Source organism: Oryctolagus cuniculus, chromosome X (assembly GCF_051225735.1).
Source record: "Oryctolagus cuniculus isolate XC-2025 breed Fujian yellow rabbit chromosome X, ASM5122573v1, whole genome shotgun sequence".
Taxonomy (NCBI): Eukaryota; Metazoa; Chordata; class Mammalia; order Lagomorpha; family Leporidae; genus Oryctolagus; species Oryctolagus cuniculus.
This window is the reverse complement of record NC_142888.1, coordinates 129,088,198-129,104,696: the sequence shown is the minus strand read 5'-3', so window position 1 is coordinate 129,104,696 and position 16,499 is coordinate 129,088,198. Positions and strand designations below refer to the sequence as shown.

The 16,499-nt window shown below is 42.2% G+C and overlaps 1 protein-coding gene across 8 annotated transcripts in view; it reads right to left on the bottom strand.

Moving 5' to 3' along the window:
- MTMR1 (myotubularin related protein 1) overlaps positions 1 to 16,499 on the bottom strand; it is a 77,222-nt gene that overhangs the window by 24,165 nt on the left and 36,558 nt on the right. For 7 of the 8 annotated variants that reach the window (XM_017350863.4, XM_070067220.2, XM_017350861.4 and 4 more), the window contains 6 exons: positions 16,246 to 16,347; positions 15,866 to 15,949; positions 14,279 to 14,428; positions 13,202 to 13,390; positions 4,209 to 4,394; positions 2,840 to 3,046 (listed from right to left, as the gene is read on the bottom strand). In XM_017350863.4, coding sequence (XP_017206352.2) covers positions 2,840 to 3,046; positions 4,209 to 4,394; positions 13,202 to 13,390; positions 14,279 to 14,428; positions 15,866 to 15,949; positions 16,246 to 16,347 — 918 coding nt within the window. Of the gene's footprint in view, positions 1 to 2,129; positions 2,355 to 2,839; positions 3,047 to 4,208; positions 4,395 to 13,201; positions 13,391 to 14,278; positions 14,429 to 15,865; positions 15,950 to 16,245; positions 16,348 to 16,499 lie in introns of those variants that run through there. The other variant, XM_089323705.1, reaches the window with a different exon arrangement.

Below are 16,499 nucleotides of genomic sequence, written 5' to 3'. Positions count from 1 at the left end.
TTCTATCCCAGTGGGAAGGATCTAGAGAGAAAGGGAATGGAGGCAGGATAAAAAGGAGCACAGCAAATTTTATGAATTTTATGGAGGAAGAAGGCAAGAACTGGTCTGAGTTTGTTCACAGAAACTTAGGGGAAATAGGGACTCAAGTGGTTGGGTGGTGGCAGTCTTGAAACCACTGTTTAAATGTCATATCCAACCTAACTAGCTGTGTGACCTGGGACAGATAAGTTAAACTCATGAAAAGTCAATTCCTCTACCTGTCAATGATAGTCTTTACCTATCAGTATTAAACAAGATGATATATGTAATTGTGCTAGACACATATGATTCTTAGTGAATTGAAGCCATTATGAATCTTCTGGGCTTAGTAACTTCACTATGGTGAGCTCTAGTGCTAGCAAGGACAGAAGTAGAACACTGTGGGTACCCCCTGACACATGCAGCCCTGGTCAGTTCTGGTGTGTGCTGTCATCTTAACAGATAGGTTTTACCACTGCCCCTCTGCTAGAGGCCCACTGCCAGGTTTCTGTCCCCAGGGACATGTAATAATGGAGGAAAGATGGAGAATGTCCTGTTTTCAGAGCCTGTTTCATATTCTCTCCTCCTTGCTGAGCCTAGCCCTTACCTCATGAGGAAGAAACAAAGGAGTTCATTGTTGATGGTTAAAAATGACCACAAGAGCTAAGGTTTCTGTGTTAGATTTTTTATCACGACGATAAATACCTGACACAGGCTACTTATGAAGGAAAGAGGTTTATTTAGGCTCACAGTTTTGAAGGTTCACAGTCCAAGATCAGGCAGCCCTGTCTCTGGAATCTGATGAGGGTAGTGGAATGACAGAACATAGACAAAGAAAGGATCACAGGGTGATCCAGCAAGTGTCACAGGGCAGGAGGGAGGCAGGGAAGGATGGCTAAGCCAAACTCAGCTTTTATAATCAACCCTCTCAAGAACTACTTTTTGAGGGCATACCCCCAATGTTCTAGGGACCTCCCATTAGGCCCACATCCCAGGTGCCATAAGCAGATCAATCCTCTATCCTTAATCCATCAACCATTAACTTTAATCAATTAACCAGTAAGAAGACTTCAGGGATACCAACATGAATATCCAAACCATAACAAGTGGCTTGGCACTTACCAGGGTAAGTATTATCCTAAGCAACTGACACAAACTCATTCCCCACATAGCATTTCATTTCACAGAAGAGGAAACTAAGGTAAGGGAGATGAGGGATTGCATCCAAGTATCTGCTAATAGCTCCCTAAGGGCATGCAGCTCGCAGGCTAGAGAGCTGCCTTTATCCTACTGTGAAGGCCACTCCTTCCTGAGCTCTCTTCCTGTGAGTGCAAGCACAGCTGGTGCACATGGTACCCCTACAATGGAACCACTGAAGTCTGCACTGCCCATCCATTTATTCCTCACAATGCACTGACTGGGACTTGAGGAATATTCTAAGTCAATGCACAGTTCAGACAAATTCCCAACAGCTTAATGGCCTTCATGGACGAAGAACTAGCTGCCCTTTGAACTCACACACACATGGCAGAGCAACTGCCCTACCAGATAACTCAGCAATTCTACTTGTAGGTACATACACCCCCCTGCCCAAAATTGAAGAGAGGTTGTTGTGGGCTAAACTGTACCCTCCTAAATTTGAAGTCATCATCCTCAGTACCTCAGAATGTGACTATACTTGGTGATACAGCTTTTTAAGAGGTGATAAAGTTAAAAATGAGTTCATTAGAGTAAACTGTAACCCAATCTGACCTCATCCTTATCAGATGACAAAATTTGGACAGAGACACACTAGAAGTGCATGCACAGGGGAAAGACTTAGTGAAGAGGCAGCAAGAGGGCAGCCACCTACAAACCAAGGAGAGGCCACAACACTGCTTATACCTTGATTTCAGATTTCCAGTCTCAAGAACTGTGAGTAAATAAATTTGTTGTTTAAGTTATCCCGTGTCACTTTGATATGGCAAAACTGTATATACCAATGATCACAGCAGTATTAGTCACAATAGCCAAAAGGTGGAAAAAACCCAAGTGTCAACCAACAGATGAATGGATAAACAAAACGCAATATACACACACAAGAGAATACTAGTCAACCACAGAAAAGAATGAAAGTTTAATACACATTACAACATGGATGAACCTTGAAGACATTCTGCTTAGTGAATTAAGCCAGTCACAGAAGGACAAATATTGTATGATCCCATTTACAAAGGTACTTCAATTTTTTTGTGGAAAATGGAATTAAGAGAAGTTTATTTTGAAGTAGCATGCATAATTTTTTCATAATATGCATTTTCCATGAATTTTTTGAAAGACGCTTATATGGAAGGTACCTAGAATAGGAAAATTCATAGAGACAGAAAGTAGATTAGTGGTTGTTAGGGGCCAAAGAAGAAAACAGGGGGTATTTAATGAATATAGGGTTTCCTTCTAGGATAATGAAAGTATTTTGGAACTAGATGAAGATGATGATTATACAGTATTATAAATACACTAAAGGACAACGAATTCAGCGCTTTCAAATGGTTAGTTCTGTGTTAGATAAATTTTGCCTTCATTTTTTAAAAAAATGGCACACCCATATAAAAGCAGAAACAAAAACAAAACCCAAACACACACACACACACACACACACACACACATGTGCTACCAGTAACATGCAATGTTGAAGTCCATGGTATTCTACTATGGCAATTCAAGTCTGATACAGAGGAAAAAACCTGTTCATATATGTGTGTGCACGTTTGCTACCCATGATATGTACATGCATATTATAGAACAAAAATAATCAAGCACGAACCTCACCATCTCAACTTACCAGTGCAAACCGATGTCCAAAGCTTATCCATTCCTTTTCTATGAGAGCTTCAAACCCTTTAATAGTCCGGTAATAACTGTCCAACATCAGCATAGACAGGGACGTGAGCTGGGCCGTTCGGTCCCAACCATCGCTGCAATGCACCACCACAGAGGTTTTCCCAGACTCTATTTTATCAGCAATCCTTACTGCGCCAGCAAGAAGCATCTTCAGGAAAGAAGGCATGTTAGACCAGGCCACATTCTATCTTGATCATGGTATGAAATAATTATGGGAAGAACTTTGGAAGTTCTGGTCAATAAACCAAACAAGCAAACCATGCGATAAACTGAGAATCACTAGGAAACACCAGCATCACATTAAAAAAAAAAACTGACATCAAGAAAAACTATAGGTGCTGGTGTTGTGGCTGAGTTGGTAAAGCCACCACTTGTGATGCCAACATTCCATATGGGCACCAGTTCATGTCGTGGCTGCTCCATTTCTGATCCAGCTCCCTGCTATGGCCTGAGAAAGCAGCGGAAGATGGCCCAGGTTCCTGGGCCCCTGCACCCATGTGGGAGACCCAGAAGAAGCTCCTGGCTCCTCCTGGCTTTAGCCTGGTCCAGCCCTAGCCATTGCAGCCATTTGGAGAGTGAACTAGCAGATGGAAGATCTTTCTTTGTCTCTTCCTCTCTAACTCTTACAAATAAATAAATAAATATAAAAAGAAAAAAGAAAAAGAAACACTATAATAGTAAGGTCCTTTATTAAAGGGCTAAAAAGGTCGTTTTTTTAAAGATAGAATCTTTTTTAAGATTGATTTATTTGAAAGACAGTTACAGAGGGCAGAGAAAGAGAGAAAGAGAGAGAGAAAGAGAGGTCTTCCATCTGCTGGTTCACTCCTCAAATGTCTGCAATGGCCAGAGCTGGGCTGATCCAAAGCCAGGAGCCAGGAGCTTCTTCCGCGTCTCCCACGTGGGTATAGGGGCCCAAGCATCTGGGCCATCTTCTACTGCTTTCTCAGGTAATACATAGCAGAGAGCTGAGTCAGAAGCGGAGCACCAGGGACTCGAACTGGCACCCATATGGGATGCTGGCACTGCAGGTGGCGGCTTTATCCACTACGCCATAGCACTGGCCCCTACAAAGTTATTTAAAAACCTCATCTGAGGTAAGCATTATCTCCTTTTTACTATTTCACAAAAGCCTTCCCATAAATTCCACAGCTTGGATGCTGCCCGTGAAAACTCAGAAAGCTCATGTGAACAGCAAAGATGTACGTGTTTATGATGCTGAGAAACCATTTGGAGATATAGGTATTCAGGGCTTAGTTGCAAAGAAGTCCAAACCAGAAAGCACATCATATAAAAGACTGAACCTCTTTTACCCTTATATATTCCAACCAATGTGTCCCATCTATGTTGGAGAGCCACCGGGCCTCATCGATGGAAGGGTATACGATCTCCTTTAATTTACGTAGTGACTCTCTCATCACGTGAATGTTGTGGATCTCCAAGAACATGAGTTCTGCATTTGGGTAAGCACTTTCACTCTCATAGCCTCCGCCCTTCGCCTGTGAAAACAAAAGATCGACATCACTTCATCTGGAATGAACTTTTCTATTACTTCTAGTGCTACCAGGTATAGACCACTAAAGAAGCAACTCATCTTTTAATAAATTTCCTATATTCTTGTGTAAGGTTCCTAGGGCAGTCAGAACCCAGTATCATAAATTAGGTGGCTTATGACAAGAGAAATCTATTCTCTTCCTGTTCTGGAGGCTAAAAGTCTGAAATTAAGGTGTTGGAAGTGCCAGACTCCCTCAGAAGCCTCTAGGGGAAGATTTCTCCTTGGCTCTCCGAGTTTCTGGACATTCCTGGCTTACAGATACTCTAACTTTTGCTTCCATTTCCAACTGGCTCTCTCCTCTCTGCTTGTGTTTCAGTTTCTTCTCTTCTTATAAGGACATCTATCCTCCTAATTTAGTATGATCTCATCTTAACTTGAAAACATTTACAAAGACCCTAATAAGTCACATTCAGAAGTACTAGGAGCAGACTTTAACATATCTTTTTATGAGGACATAACTTCTAACAATTCTCCCTTACTTATTATTAGTTTTTAAATCATTAGCAACTGGATCTTACTCAAGGAGAATCAGGTTTGAAAAGGTTCTGTTAGTGGCATCTATCTAAGTAGAAAAAGTGGTACTGCCACAAAATTTCTGTTTAATAAAATCATTTGGAAGTCTAAATTTTTTTTATTCTTTAAATTTTTTTAAAGACTTATTTTATTAATTTGAAAGTGCTACAGAGAGAGGTAGAGTCAGAGAGAGAGAGAGAGAGAGAGGTGTCTTCCGTCTACTGGTTCACTGCCCAAATGCCCACAACAGCCATAGCTGAGCTGATGTGAAGCCAGGAGCCAGGAGCTTCTTCCAGGTCTCCCATACAGATGCAGGAGCCCAAGGACTTGGGTCATCTTCTACTGCTTTCCCAGGCCATAGCAGAGAACTGGATTGGAAGTAGAGCAGCTGGGACTCAAACCAGCACCCATATAGGATGCCAGCACTGCAGGACAGGGCTTTAACCTGCTGCACCATAGCATCGGCCCCTGGAAATCTTTTTACCACAAAATATATGTAAGCAATTTAAGCAAAATACAAATGTAACAAAAAGGGGATACAACTAAACTCTGGTGATCTCATAAGAAAACATGCCCTGTAATGACTTTGTATTTTATAGCAGTCAATATTCAAAACACATCTGTGACAAGAAAGTAGAGAAACTGGAATTCTATATATATTACAGGTGGGAATATAAAATGATGCTGTGGAAGACAGTCTGCTGGTTCCTCAAAAAGTTAAACACAGAATTATCATATGATCCAGCCATTCCACTGCTGGGTCTGCATGCCACAGAACCAAGAACAAGTATTCAAAGAAAAACTTATACACAAAAGTCAAAAGATATAATCAAAATGTCCATCAATGCACAGATAGACAAACAGAATGTGGTCTGTCAATATGATGCAATACTTGGCCATAAAATGAAGGGAGTACTGATGCTACACATGGATGAACCATGAAAAGATTACACTAAGCCAAAGCAGGCAGACAGAAAAGATCATATATTGTATGATTCATTACCTGAAATGCTCAGAACAGGGAAATCCACAGAGACAGAAAAAAGATTATTAGGAATGGGCAGTGATCACAAATGGGGATAGAGTTTACATCTGGAGTGATGGAAGTGTTCTGGAATTAGACTGGGGTGCTAATTGCACAACACTGTACAACACTGTGAATGCACTGGCAGTTACTGGATTGTAAACTTGGGAACTGTTTGTCATGGTGCTACAGTTTATCTCAATAAAAACAGAAAATGTAAACATCTGTAACCCCAAAGACCATACTCTTCATTTAGTCTCCAACCATTTACTGAATGCAGGTGAATGTCTGACCTTGGGGTAACAAACAGACAAGTGGATACCCTGGTCCTCCAGGTCTAGTGGGGTGCTCAGGGCAGAGGGGTGAGGGTGGCACAGGGTGGTGAGTCCTCTGCTCTAGTAGAGAACAGGAGGCACATGGAACATATGATCAGGTCTGGCAATCCAGAAGAGGAAACAGCACAAGACAGGGAGGAAGCCAAGAAAATTCAAGGCAGTGGGGCCATTATGTGCAGCTTCCCAGAGATGGGCAAGGATGTAGCTTTCTAAGAATGTGGAAGTTCGGCAGAGAGACCACTAAGGCAGTGTCAGTAGAGATGAGAGACGAGGTCAGAGAAATGTGCCAGGGCTGGATGGCAAGGGGAGGGGATCAGATGGTAGGAGAAACACTGGCCACACTGGGGAGAAGGGACTAAAGGAAGAGGGTAGCACCTTTTGTGGGGAGACCAGCACAGATATGGGCAATTATCTGGCTGAAGGAACCATGGTGGAGGTAGCAGAGCAGAGTGACATATCTGATTCGAAACAGTCAAGAAGCAGGACATGGTGGCTAATGAGAAAAGTGGAAGCTTATAACACAGGTGATAGCCACGATTCTAGGCAGGGCAACCTGAGACAGTGGTGTCATTTACTGAGATACAGACTACTGAATAAGGAACATATTTTGAATGTAGTATGCATCAAATGTTTGATTCCTGTAAGAAAAGTCAAATGGAATTATCTATAAGCAGTAGGATGTACAGGTATGGTGCTCAGAAGAAAGGTCTGAGCTGTGGATATCAATGTGGAAGTCACTGGCACATGGAATGATAATGGAAGACAGAAATATGGTATATGGTGCTGCAGGACAGTGTGTTAACTTGAGGAGAGAAGTGTAGGCCACAAACCTGAAAAAGGCCAATATTTAAGAAATATGAAAAAAAAAAAAAAGACTCAGAAGAGCACCCAGAGGTTGATGAAAAAATACAGGAGAATGGTACTTTGAAAAGAAGGTACTCTGGTGCCGGCATCGTGGCGTAGCAGGTAAGGCCACTGCCCGCAGTGCGGACATCCCATATGGGCGCTGGTTCTAGTCCCGGCTACTCCACTTCTGATCCAGCTCTCTGCTATGGCCTGGGAAAGCAGTGGAAAATGGCCCAAGGCTGTGAGCCCCTGTACCCACGTGGGAGACCTAGAGGAAGGTCCTGGTTCCTGGCTTTGGATTGGCGCAGCTCCAGCCATTATGGCCAACTGGGGAGTAACCAGGGGATGGAAAGCCCCTCTTTCTCTCTCTCTCACTCTCACTCTGCCTCTCTTTCTTTCTCTGTTTAACTCTGACTTTCAAATAAATAAATCTTAAAAAAAAAAAAAAAGAGAAGTTACTCAACTATGTCGAAAGCTTGAGAACAAGGAAAATAAGCATGAAGGTATCTGGTGAACTTACCAAGAACAGTATGGGCAGAGAGATGGGGATGGGAGCTAATTTAATGCAGCTTAAGAAGTGAGCAAGGAGGGGATGGTGTTGTGGCACAGCAGGTAAAGCCACTGCCTATGATGCTGGCATTCCATATGGGTGCCAGTTGGAGTCCTGGCTGTTCTACTTTCAATTCAGATCCCTGTTAATGGCCTGGGAAAGCAACAGAAGGTGGCTCAAGCCTTGGGCCCCTGTACCCATGTGGGAGACCTGGAAGAAGCTCCTGGCTCCTGGCTTTGGCCTGGCCCAGCCCTGGCCATTGTGGCCATTTAGGGAGTGAACCAGCAGATGGAAGACCTCTATCTCTGTCTCTTATTCTCTCTGTATAAATCTAACTTTCAAATAAATAAATAAATCTTTTTTTCTTAAGTGAGCAAGCAGCAGGTGAGGAACTAGGGGTATCAAGTAAACAACTCTTTCAAGAACTCTATCTGAAAAAGGTAGGAGAACAGCAGCAGTAGCTGGAAGGGGATAAGGAATCGAGGGACAGTTTATTCATTTAGGTGGGAAAGATCTGATAGGAAGGAATCAGTAGAGAGGGAAAGGCAAACAATTCCAGAGAGAAAACAGCAGGCAGGAGACAGAATGCAGAGCACAGGCGGCAGAATAAGATGGGGTAGAGTTCCTGTCTGATTGACTGTTCCCTGTGAAGAAGAAAGCAAGGTCAAGTGTTGAAAATGATGGGGACGACTAGGCAGGGTCTACATACAAAGAGACAAAGGAGGCTAGAGGTGGTTGGGCAAATCTAGAATTGACCACAGCATTGAAAGCCCAGCTGATTCCATACAGCACAATGGATCCATTCTCTATGTTGTAAGCTTTTTGTTGTGGAACATGCAGCAGCCAAGGGTGTGGGCATGGGAAAGGCAGGCAGGTACACTGAACTGGGCCAGGAAGGGAGGACTTCAGGAGACATCTACTATGTACCAAACCATGTGTCAGGGAGAGGAATGGTTCCTCGGGAGTCAGAAATGAGTGGGGCAGAAGCGCCAGGAGGGGGTAAACTGAGGCTCATTCCAATCAAGCATTTCAGCACAGATGAAGCACTTGGTAAGAGTTAGTATTAACTGGAAGAAGATATTTAAAGACACTTTGTTGTTTGGAAACTGATTATTAAAGACATGAATAAGACAAAAAATCATCTGAAAACAGTTATAAAAATCAAAAGAGCATAAGTGGCTACCCTATGCCAGGACACAGAGAACAAGTACCTGCAGGTCTCAGACAGAAGAAGGGAAAGGGAGTAAACAGGGAACTCTACCTATACCCCAACAGGAACAGGGTGATGTAGTTCAGAAAGTGCTGAAAGACAAGGACTTGCTGGCCAGATCTCTAAGGAGGACAGAACAGCGCTCCCACGAGAAGCTGGTGATAGTGGGACACTGTTTCTCACCGGTACCCAAGTCCCTAAGAAGAGGATGACAGCAGTGGCAGTGGGGCCATCATCAATCTTCATGGGAAAGAGAAACCCAAATACTCCTTGGGAAGCAGCCATCTGAGGGATGGACTTAGTTTCCAGATTTCAGTTCAGCTCTTCACGCTTGTTGACAGCCTGCTCCTGGCAAGCCATTCCAACAAGCTCTTTGCCCATTAACATGCCAATCTTCCACAGCAGGGAATGATTCCCACGTGTGATGCCACAAAGTGGTAGAACAGGTTCTTACACTGGCAGACACCAAAGTCCGTAAATCTTCCTGGCTTCAGACCTCCCCAGGAAGCTCCTCCTTATTCTGGCTTCTAGGACATCACCCCTCCTTCCTTACTCATTCCTACCACTTGTGGCCCTCTTCCTTCACTGAATCTTTCTTTCAATCTCCAGAGACAACATCTCTGTGCCTGGTCCCTGCTCAGGAGACCTAGGCTCCTTTGGTGTCCACCACCCAACATACTGCTGGGCCCCCATCTCATCCTCCAACCTGACCATTTTCTGAGCTCCAGAGCCTTATCTTCCCTACACAGGCTCCTGGAATACAACAGGTTACAACTAAATTCCCAGCCTCCAACTAATGGGTTTGCTTTCTGAAAAATTAAATCTGATATAAAAAACTTCAATACCATCACTCTGCCTTCACAAACGAGCTGGAAATTTTCCATGTAACATGCAGTGATGCTTGCCATTAGGTACTCTAAATGCTGTCACTGCACGAAGAGAGGATCCTGACCCACCATCCAGTTAGCGCTTCACTCCACAGTTCTGGAGCAGCTATTCCATGCCTGGTCCAGCCTGCAGATTCATGTGTGCACAAGGGTCTCACAGTCCTTGCTGCCAAGGAGCTGAGGGCCAAGCAGCTAGACACACACTGAGCAAAGGACACAAGCACGCTGAGGGTTACAAAAAGGCAGATGCAGAGCGCCCACTGCACAGGAGACCTCTCCCACTGGAAAAGGCCTCCTGAGGAAGTGACATTCAAGGTGTTACCTAAAGGATCGGGGAGTGGATAGCCATGGGAGCAATGGCAAAGACTCTGACATAGCTCAGTACCTTCTCTTTTTCAAAATATTTTCCTTTCTTTTCCCCCCAATCTATGGCTGCCCTTATCAGTGTGTCTCTTTTTCTTTTGACTTTATATCCCTTAAATGTTGCCCTTCTTCAGGCTTCTGGACCATACCTCCCTCCTCTTACTAAGTTGGACAGTTGGCCACATCCATAATAGGTAACAGCTCTTCCCTAGACTCAGATTAGGGAGGTAGAAGACTGCCTTTCTTGAAGATTTGTGGTTAGCAATGGGATAATCACTGAGGAAGAAGAAGCAAGCTAACAAGAGAAGCAAAGTTGAAATCACACTGAGGGCAGGGTGGCCACACCTTTTTACATCTTCCTTCTTGCCATTCTTTTTTTTTAAAAAAAATAATTTATTTCTTTGAAAGAGAGAGAGAGAGGCGCCAGCACTGTGGTGTAGCTAGTAAAGCTGCCACCTGTAATGCTGGCATCCTATATGGGAGCCAGTTCGAGTCCTGGCTGCTGTACTTTGAATCTACCTCTCTGCTTATAGCCTAGGTAAGCAGTAGAAGGTGGCCCAAGTCCTTGGACCCCTGTACCCACGTGGGAGACCTGGAAGAAGCTCCTGGCTCCTGGCTTCAGATTGGCCCAGCTCCAGCCGTTGCAGCCAATTGGGGAGTGAACCAGAAGATGGAAGACTTCTCTTTCTCTCTGCCTCTATGTAGCTCTTTGCCTTTCAAATAACTAAATAAATCTTTAAAGGGGGTGGGGGAGAGTTCGATCGATCTTCTATCTACTGGTTTACTCTCCAAATGGCTGCAACAGCTGGGGATGGGCCAGGCTGAAGCCAGGAGCCAGGAGCCTCATCTGGGTCTCCCACGTGAGTGCAGGAGCCCAAGCACTTTGGCCATCTTCCACTGCTTTCCCAGGTACATTAGCAGGGAGCTGGACCAGAAGTTGAGCAGCCAGAATTTGAACTGGCACTCATATGGGATACTGGCATCACAGGTGGTAGCTTAACTTGCTACACAATGCCAACCCCCTTTCTTGCCAATCTTGTGAATGATGTGCCTCATCACACCGTTGGGATAGGTACTCATGCTATCTAGAATGCCTTGCCTGTCTCTGCCCACTCACCATGCAAAGGCAGCTCAAATGTTCCTTCCTCTGAGAAGCCCTACCTAGCTGCACAAGCAGGGCACACTGAACTTATACCTCCTATATAGAGCACCTTTTCTTGTCTTTTTATTTCCCCAGCCCCTTCCCCTAGAGGAGCTCATTAGATGTGTGCCACCCAAGTGCCATTTTACAAGTAGGCATGCAATGGTGAAAGGCTGTCACCTTCCTAATACCTGGAACTACTTCAGGAGAGGGCATAGGCCTCTGAGTGTCAGATGCCTGCCTGCAGCAACACATTATTGGAAAGGCATTCATGGGACACAGAAATAGCTCAGATCAGAGCCATTTCTGTTTAGAGTACTTGAGCTTGGCCACATAGTTTTAACTACATACAAAGGGCCCTACCCTCTTCAGCTAGAGGGGATCAAATGGGAGCTGCTTACATAGGTGTTCATATCATGGTCTCACTGTCAACTGAGGTACACTACCACAGCTTCATGTGAGGTATGGAAACTGTACAGGAGCCCACCCCCTCCCCTTAACAGCAGTTTCATTTTCTGCATTTTAGTTATCCATGGTCAACCATGGTCTAAAATATTGAATGGAAAATTCTAGAAGTAAACAATTCGTAAGTTTTAAACTAAGAGTGATTCTGAGCACCATCTGACTATTCTTCAGTCATGAATCACCCCTTGGTCTAGCACATCCACTCTGTATATGCTGCCTACCCGCTAGTTACCCAGTAGCCATCTCAGTTATCAGATCAACTGTCTCAGAATCACAATGCTTAATTCAAAGTAACCCTTATTTTATTTAATAATGTCCTCAAAGTTCAAGAGTAGCAATGCTAGCAATTCAGACACACCAAAGAGAAGCCGTTAAGTGCTTACTTTAAGTGAAAAGGTCAAAGTTCTCTACTTAGTAAGAAGTGACAAGAAAAAATATCATCCTGCGGTTGCTAAGACCTACATTAAGGATGAATCTTCTCAAGGTCACTCTAGTTTTGCTGCTGCATTCTAACTGCAAAAGTTATGGCCAGTATGTGTGATTAGTGCTTATTAGTTAAGGTGAATAGAGTATTAGATGTGTGTGTGTATATATATATATTTTTTAATTTAAGAAAACAGTATATACAGAGTTCAGCACTATCTGTGATTTAAGTCATCCACTTGGAGTTTTGAAAGGTTTCCCCCATGGATAAGGGAAAACTACTGTATATTTTCAGTTTTACCTGGCTGACTCCATTCTAAGAATGGTTTAGAATAGATATGAATTAGGAGCCGGCACTGTGGCTCACTTGGTTAATCCTCTGCCTGTGGCGCCAGAATCCCATATGGGCGCCAGGTTCTAGTCCCGGTTGTTCCTCTTCCAGTTCAGCTCTCTGCTGTGGCCCAGGAGTGCAGTGGAGGATGGCCCAAGTGTTTGGGCCCCTATACCCGCATGGGAGACCGGGAAGAAGCACCTAGCTCCTGGCTTCAGATGGGCGCAGCGCCGGCTGGGGCGGCGATTTGGGGAGTGAACCAACGGAAGGAAGATCTTTCTCTCTGTCTCTCTCTCTGTCTATAACTCTACCTGTCAAATAAAAAAACTATAAAAAAAGAATAGATATGAATTAATCAAGCAATCACTATATTTCTGAAAGAGAATTCCAAGGGCTTCATGACAATTTTATTAAAATACTTACTAATCACTTGCATGAAACTTCTCTTTCTCAGTCTTGTCTTAAGATATTCAACAGACAAGATTGTGAAAAAGCAAAGACAAGACCCAACCTCTATGAGACACCAAATTTGGCTATGAACTACTTGGAAAGATTCTAACTTCAGGTGTTGAGGAATTTAACAAAATATTCTAACTGCATACTGATTTACAGACAGTAAATAAGAAAATGTCCAATGTCTCTGCAAAGTTATCAAGAAAGTACCTTGTTGGTATCAGCGACACTGTTTTGTCGGGCATCAAAGATGATCAGTTTGTGTGACTGTGCATTGGCATCCATTATTGTTTGCAAGTATTTTTCATCTTCTTTGCAGCGCTTATCATTGGGACCCACAAGCGGCTGGCCGCAACGGGTAATTGTTGCCTGACTTTCCGGATGAATCCATGACAACACCTAGTGTTTGCAAGCAATACATGCTCTAATTACTCGGTAGGAAAGAAAGTTCACATCTTAAGCACTCTCTCTTCTGCAGTTTTGCTCAAAGGTGAGAGCTGGCAATCTAATCACTGCATTATAGTTGCCGTGGAACTCAAGGTTTTGGTCAGGCCGAACTATACCTCACAAGATGAGCTCTAAGCATTGCTTTCTACCTCCAAAATTCTGGGTTCTGAGCAAGGCAAATCTCAAGTCAAACTATTAGTAAAATCTATCCTTACTCCTATTTGACTGACTCATTTTCTATTGTCTAATTTAGACAGAAACTTTTTTTTTTTGTATCTCAGTGATAACACATGTGGCAGACTGAGGATAAAGTGAATATATAGTCCCTAATAAAATCTAGCACTCTGTCACCAAGTGAAATTTCCCTCTTGTGGTCAAGTAACTCAGAATTATACCACATGCAAACTTCAGGTTCAAAACAATCATTGCCTGGTTTTGGCTATTATTTTTGTTATGGTGTAACTCCCATGTATCTTTAGCATTTCACTCAGCATCTAAAAAAGAATGTATTTTCTCTAGGATGATTCAGCAAAACCAGTGGTGTACACTGTTAATGCAACACTATGCTGTTTCCTATTATTCTTTTCTTATACTCTATTAAATTTTGAGAACATAACTTAGGCTCCCCTCATACTTAGCGATAGGAAATTATACAAAAGGGAGTCACAACACAAAAAAATTTTATAATTAGGTATTTCTTGAGAATTAGATATGTTCTGAATTTTAATGATTATTTTTCTACTTTCCATTTTGTGCACTTGATTCTTTTCCATCTTGCATCTTTCCTCTTAGATTTAACACAGTACATGTTCCTATTTAAATGACAATTTTACTACTTACAGGGACTCTGCCTTTTGCTCGAAAGGCTGCCACTTTTGAAAGGTCATCATCTTTCACACTAGTTGGCACAACGATGACAGCAGGGTAGGTGTCACAAAACTCATAATTACTGTTTATTTTGGATATTTTCCAACTCTCATTGGGCAGGCCCTGCAGAGTATTAGAGAAGGGAGAGAAACATGATTTTACACTTTGAAAAACTACTTAGCATAAACCACATCCACTTCTTATCTTCAAGTAAAATCCATTTATAATCTGTCATTCATTGTTACTTAAAAGTTAATATACATATTTAGCTGGTACAACCCATTTCCTTTCTAAAAATCTAATGAAGTCCATGAATTTCCACACAGTATTAAAAATGGAAAATTCTACACTGAATCCCAGTTCTATATATTTTTGTCCTGTTTTCTATAAAGAATGAATAAGCTTAGAGTTGTCTGAAAGTACACCTGAAACTCCCTTAGAAACAGAAACTTCTTGTAATTGTCTAAAATAAAAACTATAAAACATTATACCAAATATAAGGTGGAGACAAAGATTAAATGTCATTACAATAAGATTTCACTGCAATAACTTGATGTTCATAGTGCACTGAAGCGCTCTGAGACCCAGGCACACCACATCACAGTGATGTAGTCATACCAGATGTTCCAAATCTAACTTAAGTGAGCAGTTTAGATCCTTACACAACTCTCTAGCAAACCACCTAACAAAAATCATCCAGCCGATTTGGTTTTCAAGCCCCTCTGCTTCACTCCCACTTTGTCCTCTGGGAAGAGGACAAAGTAACAGGGTCAAAGGTTTGGCCCAGTAGAAGAGAGCATTCACCATGAGAGTATTTCAGGCATGGAAAGCCAAGACACTCTGGGGGAAAAAAAACCTAAATGAAAGATCTCCACGAGTGAGATCCCAGTGGAAAGAATGGGTCATCAAAGCTGGAGGTACCTTTCTCTGAAGGGAGGAGAGAACCTCCACTTTGACCATGGCCTTGTCTAAAAATGATCAGAGTCAGTGAACTCAGGGGGCTTCCATAGCCTTGGCAGCTCATGACAAGAGCCTAGGGTGATTACTGATGCCATAAACAAGAGTGTCAATTTGTTAAGTCAACAACAGGAGTCACTGTGCACTTACTCCTCATGTAGGATCTTTGTCCTTAGTGTGCTGTACATTGAGATTTAATGCTATAACTAGTACTCAAACAGTATTTTTCACTTTATGTTTCTGTGTGGGAGCAAACTGTTGAAATCTTTACTTAATGTATGCTAAACTGATCTTCTGTATATAAAGAGAATCGAAAATGAATCTTGATGTGAATGGAAGGGGAGAGGGAGTGGATAAGGGGAGGGTTGTGGGTTGGAGGGACGTTATGGGGGGGAAGCCATTGTAATCAATATTCTGTACTTTGGAAATTTATATTCATTAAATAAAAGTTAAAAAAAAAAGAAGAGAGCATTCAGGAGATGTAGAACAAGCTCGAGAAGTTACACCTATGTATAGCTTGTTTGAAACAGTTTCTTCCCCTCCACTATGCTTCCACACTTCTACAAACGAAAACCCATTATTTTGATAAGCAAAATACTTTACCTGTCTCTTATATTCAGACACTGGGTCATAAACTTTCCAGCCATTAGTCGGAAATTTTTCTTTATAGCTGAATGCAAATAGTGCCTAAATACATAAACCACAAAATATTTATCATCATTTCTTTTTCATACCATATACCTAATGGTAAAGCTTTTCATTCTGAAGTGAGTTAAATATATAAAGGTTTCCATTTTAATCTGTAAATTTTGGAAGAAATAAATTGGTTACTTTTTGTAATTGTCACACAGAACTGACAAACTAAGTAGTCTAATATTAATTACCAGCAGAAAATTACATAATCTCTAGACAAAGAAATAATTAAACTTAAGATTTTGGACTCCTAGAAAAGCATGGAGAAAGGTTTACTTTGGTGTACTTACCTGTCCATTGGAAAGAGGAAAAGCATGTTTGTTAAGGTTTTCAAATATCCCTAGTTTACGCTGTTCTTCCTGTTTATAAGCCAGTCGCAAGTTTCTCATATCCTGTTGAAAAATTAGCAAAATCCAGTTTTTCAACACGTATTGAACACCTCAGACACTATGCCATAAATAAAATATCTTACCCATTTCTCATTGTATACTCCATCTTGCTCCAACTAACAAAAAGCAATTTAACAAAAATACTTCTAATAGCT